The sequence below is a fragment of the Coregonus clupeaformis genome, unplaced genomic scaffold, assembly GCF_020615455.1.
Source record: "Coregonus clupeaformis isolate EN_2021a unplaced genomic scaffold, ASM2061545v1 scaf0695, whole genome shotgun sequence".
NCBI classification, from domain to species: domain Eukaryota; kingdom Metazoa; phylum Chordata; class Actinopteri; order Salmoniformes; family Salmonidae; genus Coregonus; species Coregonus clupeaformis.
The window spans coordinates 163786-173488 of record NW_025534150.1 but is presented as its reverse complement, the minus strand read 5'-3'; the positions used below and the strand labels follow the sequence as shown (position 1 = coordinate 173488).

Genomic DNA, 9703 nt, shown 5'->3' with positions numbered 1-9703 from the left:
AAAACAGAAACGGGAATATATTACATCCTGTTTCAATGCCATGTGTGTGCCTGTCTGTGTGGTGTGGTAATGAACATGTGAACTGTGCGTCTGTCTCCTGCTGGTCATTCTCCGTCCACTAACCAGGGCGCCCGGACAGTACTACCTATATTTAAACAGTCACCTCTTTGGAGACCACCACCAGTTGGTGCCGCTGATTCATTGTCCATCTATGTGCCTCACACTAAACCAACACCCATATCATAACAGGTTTATGACCAGGAACTGGTCTATAGGGCTATGATGTTCAGCTACATGTGATGTTTGTCTGAGAAAATAAAACACACCATCAGGTTTAACATCCTAGACTACATTCTTTATTTCAGCGAGGAGGAAAGACAACATTTACAGACGTTGAGGTGTCCCATCAGCAGAAGACATCAATACCTAAACAAAAAGAAGTAAGCTAAGTAGGGTATACAGTGGTAGGGTCTACAGTAGTAGGGTATATAGTAGTAGGGTCTACAGTAGTAGGGTCTATAGGGTCTACAGTAGTAGGGTCTATAGTAGTAGGGTCTATAGGGTCTACAGTAGTAGGGTCTACAGTAGTAGGGTCTACAGTAGTAGGGTCTATAGGGTCTACAGTGGTAGGGTCTATAGGGTCTACAGTAGTAGGGTCTACAGGGTCTACAGTAGTAGGGTCTATAGTAGTAGGGTCTACAGTGGTAGGGTCTATAGGGTCTACAGTAGTAGGGTCTATAGGGTCTACAGTAGTAGGGTCTATAGGGTCTATAGTAGTAGGGTCTATAGGGTCTACAGTAGTAGGGTCTACAGTAGTAGGGTCTACAGTAGTAGGGTCTACAGTAGTAGGGTCTATAGGGTCTACAGTAGTAGGGTCTATAGTAGTAGGGTCTACAGTAGTAGGGTCTACAGTAGTAGGGTCTATAGGGTCTACAGTAGTAGGGTCTATAGGGTCTACAGTATTAGGGTCTACAGTAGTAGGGTCTATAGTAGTAGGGTCTATAGGGTCTACAGTAGTAGGGTCTACAGTAGTAGGGTCTACAGGGTCTACAGTAGTAGGGTCTATAGGGTCTACAGTAGTAGGGTCTATAGTAGTAGGGTCTATAGGGTCTACAGTAGTAGGGTCTATAGGGTCTACAGTATTAGGGTCTACAGTAGTAGGGTCTATAGGGTCTACAGTAGTAGGGTCTATAGGGTCTACAGTAGTAGGGTATATAGTAGTAGGGTCTATAGGGTCTACAGTAGTAGGGTCTATAGTAGTAGGGTCTATAGGGTCTACAGTAGTAGGGTCTATAGGGTCTATAGTAGTAGGGTCTATAGGGTCTACAGTAGTAGGGTCTACAGTAGTAGGGTCTACAGTAGTAGGGTCTATAGGGTCTACAGTAGTAGGGTCTACAGTAGTAGGGTATACATTAGTAGGGTCTATAGGGTCTACAGTAGTAGGGTCTATAGTAGTAGGGTCTATAGGGTCTACAGTAGTAGGGTCTATAGGGTCTACAGTAGTAGGGTCTATAGGGTCTACAGTAGTAGGGTCTATAGGGTCTACAGTAGTAGGGTCTATAGTAGTAGGGTCTATATGGTCTACAGTAGTAGGGTCTACAGTGGTAGGGTCTACAGTAGTAGGGTCTACAGTAGTAGGGTCTACAGTAGTAGGGTCTACAGTAGTAGGGTCTATAGTAGTAGGGTCTATAGGGTCTACAGTAGTAGGGTCTACAGTAGTAGGGTCTACAGTAGTAGGGTCTACAGTAGTAGGGTCTACAGGGTCTACAGTAGTAGGGTCTATAGGGTCTACAGTAGTAGGGTCTATAGTAGTAGGGTCTATAGGGTCTACAGTAGTAGGGTCTATAGTAGTAGGGTCTATAGGGTCTACAGTAGTAGGGTCTATAGGGTCTATAGTAGTAGGGTCTATAGGGTCTACAGTAGTAGGGTCTACAGTAGTAGGGTCTACAGTAGTAGGGTCTATAGGGTCTACAGTAGTAGGGTCTACAGTAGTAGGGTCTATAGGGTCTACAGTAGTAGGGTCTACAGTAGTAGGGTCTATAGGGTCTACAGTAGTAGGGTCTATAGTAGTAGGGTCTATAGGGTCTACAGTAGTAGGGTCTATAGGGTCTATAGTAGTAGGGTCTATAGGGTCTACAGTAGTAGGGTCTACAGTAGTAGGGTCTACAGTAGTAGGGTCTATAGGGTCTACAGTAGTAGGGTCTACAGTAGTAGGGTCTACAGTAGTAGGGTCTATAGGGTCTACAGTAGTAGGGTCTACAGTAGTAGGGTATACATTAGTAGGGTCTATAGGGTCTACAGTAGTAGGGTCTACAGTAGTAGGGTCTACAGTAGTAGGGTCTATAGGGTCTACAGTAGTAGGGTCTACAGTAGTAGGGTATACATTAGTAGGGTCTATAGGGTCTACAGTAGTAGGGTCTATAGTAGTAGGGTCTATAGGGTCTACAGTAGTAGGGTCTATAGGGTCTACAGTAGTAGGGTCCAGGGTCTACAGTTTATAGGGTCTACAGTAGTAGGGTCTACAGTAGTAGGGTATATATGGTCTACAGTAGTAGGGTCTACAGTGGTAGGGTCTACAGTAGTAGGGTCTACAGTGGTAGGGTCTATAGGGTCTACAGTAGTAGGGTCTACAGTAGTAGGGTCTACAGTAGTAGGGTCTATAGGGTCTACAGTAGTAGGGTCTACAGTAGTAGGGTCTACAGTAGTAGGGTCTACAGTAGTAGGGTCTATAGGGTCTACAGTAGTAGGGTCTATAGGGTCTACAGTAGTAGGGTCTATAGGGTCTACAGTATTAGGGTCTACAGTAGTAGGGTCTATAGGGTCTACAGTAGTAGGGTCTATAGGGTCTACAGTAGTAGGGTCTATAGTAGTAGGGTCTATAGGGTCTATAGAAGTAGGGTCTATAGTAGTAGGGTCTATAGGGTCTACAGTAGTAGGGTCTATAGGGTCTACAGTAGTAGGGTCTACAGTAGTAGGGTCTATAGGGTCTACAGTAGTAGGGTCTACAGTAGTAGGGTATACATTAGTAGGGTCTATAGGGTCTACAGTAGTAGGGTCTATAGTAGTAGGGTCTACAGTAGTAGGGTCTACAGTAGTAGGGTCTACAGGGTCTACAGTAGTAGGGTCTATAGGGTCTACAGTAGTAGGGTCTACAGTAGTAGGGTCTATAGGGTCTACAGTAGTAGGGTCTATAGGGTCTACAGTAGTAGGGTCTACAATAGTAGGGTCTATAGGGTCTACAGTAGTAGGGTATACAGTAGTAGGGTCTACAGTAGTAGGGTCTACAGTGGTAGGGTCTATAGGGTCTACAGTAGTAGGGTCTACAGTAGTAGGGTCTCAGTGTCACAGTAGTAGGGTCTATAGGGTCTACAGTAGTGGGTCTACAGTAGTAGGGTCTACAGTAGTAGGGTCTACAGTAGTGGGTCTACAGTAGTGGGTCTATAGGGTCTACAGTAGTAGGGTCTATAGGGTCTACAGTAGTAGGGTCTATAGGGTCTACAGTATTAGGGTCTACAGTAGTAGGGTCTATAGGGTCTACAGTAGTAGGGTCTATAGGGTCTACAGTAGTAGGGTCTATAGTAGTAGGGTCTATAGGGTCTACAGTAGTAGGGTCTATAGGGTCTACAGTAGTAGGGTCTATAGGGTCTACAGTAGTAGGGTCTATAGGGTCTACAGTAGTAGGGTATATAGTATACAGTAGTAGGGTCTATAGGGTCTACAGTAGTAGGGTCTACAGTAGTAGGGTCTATAGGGTCTACAGTAGTAGGGTCTATAGGGTCTACAGTAGTAGGGTCTACAGTAGTAGGGTCTATAGGGTATACAGTAGTAGGGTCTATAGTAGTAGGGTCTACAGTAGTAGGGTCTATAGGGTCTATAGTAGTAGGGTCTATAGGGTCTACAGTAGTAGGGTCTACAGTAGTAGGGTCTACAGTAGTAGGGTATACATTAGTAGGGTCTATAGGGTCTACAGTAGTAGGGTCTATAGTAGTAGGGTCTATAGGGTCTACAATAGTAGGGTCTATAGGGTCTACAGTAGTAGGGTCTATAGTAGTAGGGTCTACAGTAGTAGGGTCTACAGTAGTAGGGTATATAGGGTCTACAGTAGTAGGGTCTACAGTAGTAGGGTCTACAGTAGTAGGGTCTACAGTAGTAGGGTCTATAGGGTCTACAGTAGTAGGGTCTATAGGGTCTACAGTAGTAGGGTCTATAGGGTCTACAGTAGTAGGGTCTACAGTAGTAGGGTCTACAGTAGTAGGGTCTATAGTAGTAGGGTCTATAGGGTCTACAGTAGTAGGGTCTACAGTAGTAGGGTCTAAGTAGTAGGGTCTTAGGGTCTACAGTAGTAGGGTCTACAGTAGTAGGGTCTACAGTAGTAGGGTCTACAGTCCCAGTAGGGTCTTAGGGTCTACAGTAGTAGGGTCTATAGGGTCTACAGTAGTAGGGTCTACAGTAGTAGGGTCTATAGGGTCTACAGTAGTAGGGTCTATAGTAGTAGGGTCTATAGGGTCTACAGTAGTAGGGTCTACATTAGGGTCTACAGGTAGGGTCTACAGTAGTAGGGTCTACATAGGGTCTACAGTAGTAGGGTCTATAGTAGTAGGGTCTATAGGGTCTGCAGTAGGGTCTACGTGTAGGGTCTATAGTAGTAGGGTCTATAGGGTCTACAGTAGTAGGGTCTCATAGTAGTAGGGTCTATAGGGTCTACAGTAGTAGGGTCTATAGTAGTAGGGTCTATAGGTCTACAGTAGTAGGGTCTACAGTAGTAGGGTCTACAGTAGTAGGGTCTATAGGGTCTACAGTAGTAGGGTCTACAGTAGTAGGGTCTATAGGGTCTACAGTAGTAGGGTCTATAGTAGTAGGGTCTATAGGGTCTACAGTAGTAGGGTCTATAGTAGTAGGGTCTATAGGGTCTACAGTAGTAGGGTCTATAGGGTCAGTAGTAGGGTCTATAGGGTCTACAGTAGTAGGGTCTATAGGGTCTACAGTAGTAGGGTCTATAGGGTCTACAGTAGTAGGGTCTACAGTAGTAGGGTCTACAGTAGTAGGGTCTATAGGGTCTACAGTAGTAGGGTCTATAGGGTCTACAGTAGTAGGGTCTACAGTAGTAGGGTCTATAGGGTCTACAGTAGTAGGGTCTATAGGGTCTCAGTAGGGTCTAGCTAGGGTCTACAGTAGTAGGGTCTATAGGGTCTACAGTAGTAGGGTCTACAGTAGTAGGGTCTATAGGGTCTACAGTAGTAGGGTCTACGTAGGGTCTACATTAGTAGGGTCTATAGGGTCTACAGTAGTAGGGTCTACAGTAGTAGGGTCTACAGTAGTAGGGTCTACAGTAGTAGGGTCTATAGGGTCTACAGTAGTAGGGTCTACAGTAGTAGGGTCTACAGTAGGGTCTACAGTAGTAGGGTCTATAGGGTCTACAGTAGTAGGGTCTACAGTAGTAGGGTCTACAGTAGTAGGGTCTATAGGGTCTACAGTAGTAGGGTCTATAGGTCTACAGTAGTAGGGTCTACAGTAGTAGGGTCTATAGGTCTGCAGTAGTAGGGTCTATAGGTCTACAGTAGTAGGGTCTATAGGGTCTACAGTAGTAGGGTCTATAGGGTCTACAGTAGTAGGGTCTACAGTAGTAGGGTCTACAGTAGTAGGGTCTATAGGGTCTACAGTAGTAGGGTCTATAGTAGTAGGGTCTATAGGGTCTACAGTAGTAGGGTCTATAGGGTCTACAGTAGTAGGGTCTACAGTAGTAGGGTCTATAGGGTCTACAGTAGTGGGTCTACAGTAGTAGGGTCTATAGGGTCTACAGTAGGGGTCTATAGGGTCTACAGTAGTAGGGTCTATAGGTCTACAGTAGTAGGGTCTACAGTAGTAGGGTCTACAGTAGTAGGGTCTATAGGGTCTACAGTAGTAGGGTCTACAGTAGTAGGGTCTACAGTAGTAGGGTCTACAGTAGTAGGGTCTATAGGGTCTACAGTAGTAGGGTCTACAGTAGTAGGGTCTACCGCAGTAGCTATATCTACAGTAGTAGGGTCTATAGGGTCTACAGTAGTAGGGTCTATAGGGTCTACAGTAGTAGGGTCTACAGTAGTAGGGTCTACAGTAGTAGGGTCTATAGGGTCTACAGTAGTAGGGTCTACATGCTAGGGTCTACAGTAGTAGGGTCTATAGGGTCTACAGCAGTAGGGTCTACAGTAGTAGGGTCTGCAGGGTCTACAGTAGTAGGGTCTATAGGTCTACAGTAGTAGGGTCTATAGGGCCCAGTAGTAGGGTCTATAGGTAGTAGGGTCTATAGGGTCTACAGTAGTAGGGTCTATAGGGTCTACAGTAGTAGGGTCTATAGGGTCTACAGTAGTAGGGTCTACAGTAGTAGGGTCTACAGTAGGTCTATAGGGTCTACAGTAGTAGGGTCTACAGTAGTAGGGTCTACAGTAGTAGGGTCTACAGTAGTAGGGTCTACAGGTCAGGTCTATAGGGTCTACAGTAGTAGGGTCTACAGTAGTAGGGTCTACAGTAGTAGGGTCTACAGTAGTAGGGTCTACAGTAGTAGGGTCTATAGGGTCTACAGTAGTAGGGTCTACAGTAGTAGGGTCTACAGTAGTAGGGTCTACAGTAGTAGGGTCTATAGGGTCTACAGTAGTAGGGTCTACAGTAGTAGGGTCCACAGTAGTAGGGTCTATAGGGTCTACAGTAGTAGGGTCTACAGTAGTAGGGTCTACAGTAGTAGGGTCTACAGTAGTAGGGTCTATGTCTACAGTAGTGGGTCTATAGGGTCTACAGTAGTAGGGTCTACAGTAGTAGGGTCTACATAGTGTCTACAGTAGTAGGGTCTATAGGGTCTACAGTAGTAGGGTCTATAGGGTCTACAGTAGTAGGGTCTATAGGGTCTACAGTATTAGGGTCTATAGTAGTAGGGTCTATAGGGTCTACAGTAGTAGGGTCTATAGGGTCTACAGTAGTAGGGTCTATAGTAGTAGGGTCTTAGGGTCTACAGTAGTAGGGTCTATAGGGTCTACAGTAGTAGGGTCTATAGGGTCTACAGTAGTAGGGTCTATAGGGTCTACAGTAGTAGGGTATATAGTATACAGTAGTAGGGTCTATAGGGTCTACAGTAGTAGGGTCTATAGGGTCTACAGTAGTAGGGTCTACAGTAGTAGGGTCTATAGGGTATACAGTAGTAGGGTCTATAGTAGTAGGGTCTACAGTAGTTGGGTCTACAGTAGTAGGGTCTATAGGGTCTACAGTAGTAGGGTCTATAGTAGTAGGGTCTATAGGGTCTACAGTAGTAGGGTATATAGTATACAGTAGTAGGGTCTATAGGGTCTACAGTAGTAGGGTCTACAGTAGTAGGGTCTATAGGGTCTACAGTAGTAGGGTCTATAGGGTCTACAGTAGTAGGGTCTACAGTAGTAGGGTCTATAGGGTCTACAGTAGTAGGGTCTACAGTAGTAGGGTCTATAGGGTCTACAGTAGTAGGGTCTACAGTAGTAGGGTCTATAGGGTCTACAGTAGTAGGGTCTATAGGGTCTACAGTAGTAGGGTATATAGTAGTAGGGTCTACAGTAGTAGGGTCTACAGTAGTAGGGTCTATAGGGTCTACAGTAGTAGGGTCTACAGTGGTAGGGTCTACAGTGGTAGGGTCTATAGGGTCTACAGTAGTAGGGTCTACAGTGGTAGGGTCTACAGTGGTAGGGTCTATAGGGTCTACAGTAGTAGGGTCTATAGGGTCTACAGTAGTAGGGTCTATAGGGTCTACAGTAGTAGGGTCTACAGTAGTAGGGTCTACAGTAGTAGGGTCTACAGTAGTAGGGTCTATAGGGTCTACAGTAGTAGGGTCTACAGTAGTAGGGTCTACAGGGTCTACAGTAGTAGGGTCTATAGTAGTAGGGTCTATAGGGTCTATAGTAGTAGGGTCTACAGTAGTAGGGTCTATAGGGTCTACAGTAGTAGGGTCTACAGTAGTAGGGTCTACAGGGTCTACAGTAGTAGGGTCTATAGTAGTAGGGTCTATAGGGTCTATAGTAGTAGGGTCTACAGTAGTAGGGTCTATAGGGTCTACAGTAGTAGGGTCTACAGTAGTAGGGTCTACAGTAGTAGGGTCTATAGGGTCTACAGTAGTAGGGTATATATGGTCTACAGTAGTAGGGTCTATAGGGTCTACAGTAGTAGGGTCTACAGGGTCTATAGTAGTAGGGTCTACAGTGGTAGGGTCTATAGGGTCTACAGTAGTAGGGTCTACAGTAGTAGGGTCTACAGTAGTAGGGTCTACAGTAGTAGGGTCTATAGGGTCTACAGTAGTAGGGTCTACAGTAGTAGGGTCTACAGGGTCTACAGTAGTAGGGTCTATAGTAGTAGGGTCTATAGGGTCTACAGTAGTAGGGTCTACAGGTAGGGTCTACAGTAGTAGGGTCTACAGTAGTAGGGTCTATAGGGTCTACAGTAGTAGGGTCTATAGGGTCTACAGTAGTAGGGTCTATAGGGTCTACAGTAGTAGGGTCTACAGGGTCTACAGTAGTAGGGTCTACAGGGTCTACAGTAGTAGGGTCTACAGTAGTAGGGTCTACAGGGTCTACAGTAGTAGGGTCTACAGTAGTAGGGTCTATAGGGTCTACAGTAGTAGGGTCTACAGTAGTAGGGTCTATAGGGTCTACAGTAGTAGGGTCTACAGTAGTAGGGTCTATAGGGTCTACAGTAGTAGGGTCTACAGTAGTAGGGTCTACAGTAGTAGGGTCTATAGGGTCTACAGTAGTAGGGTCTATATGGTCTACAGTAGTAGGGTCTACAGTAGTAGGGTCTATAGGGTCTATAGTAGTAGGGTCTATAGGGTCTACAGTAGTAGGGTCTATAGGGTCTACAGTGGTAGGGTCTATAGGGTCTACAGTGGTAGGGTCTATAGGGTCTACAGTAGTAGGGTCTATAGGGTCTACAGTAGTAGGGTCTATAGGGTCTACAGTGGTAGGGTCTATAGGGTCTACAGTGGTAGGGTCTATAGGGTCTACAGTAGTAGGGTCTATATGGTCTACAGTAGTAGGGTCTACAGTAGTAGGGTCTATAGGGTCTATAGTAGTAGGGTCTATAGGGTCTACAGTAGTAGGGTCTATAGGGTCTACAGTGGTAGGGTCTACAGTGGTAGGGTCTATAGTAGTAGGGTCTATAGGGTCTACAGTAGTAGGGTCTACAGTAGTAGGGTCTATAGGGTCTACAGTGGTAGGGTCTACAGTGGTAGGGTCTATAGTAGTAGGGTCTATAGGGTCTACAGTAGTAGGGTCTACAGTAGTAGGGTCTATAGGGTCTACAGTGGTAGGGTCTACAGTGGTAGGGTCTACAGTAGTAGGGTCTATAGGGTCTACAGTGGTAGGGTCTACAGTAGTAGGGTCTACAGGTATACAAAAATAAGTAAGCTTTAATTGAAAATATTCTATCATATTCAAGGTGGGGAACAAAGCATGGCAATGCTGTGGCAGACCAAAACACTGGTTATAAAGCTCTGAGCTATACCCTAACCTTAACTAACCCTAACCTTAACTAACCTGGTCAGGATCGGGGTCATACAGATGGTTGTTGAAGGACTCAGCGTAGACCGTCCCTTCATCCATGTTGGTCATCAGAGTCTCCTTCTCTGTGGACTGGCCCCGAGCTGCAGCTCTTGCTCTGCTATAAATAGAATAGGGTTAGTAATGGGTTATATAGGTTTATAATAGTATGATAGACT

At 45.4% G+C, this 9703-nt stretch overlaps 1 protein-coding gene across 1 annotated transcript in view; it reads right to left on the bottom strand.

Annotated features, from left to right (window-relative positions):
- Positions 1-333: 333 nt before the first annotated feature.
- si:dkey-88l16.3 (low-density lipoprotein receptor-related protein 2) overlaps positions 334-9703 on the bottom strand; it is a 111344-nt gene continuing 101974 nt past the window's right edge. The window contains 2 exon segments of the mRNA XM_045216369.1: positions 334-426; positions 9522-9645. Of these exon segments, the coding sequence (XP_045072304.1) occupies positions 385-426; positions 9522-9645 (166 nt within the window). The 3' untranslated portion in view covers positions 334-384.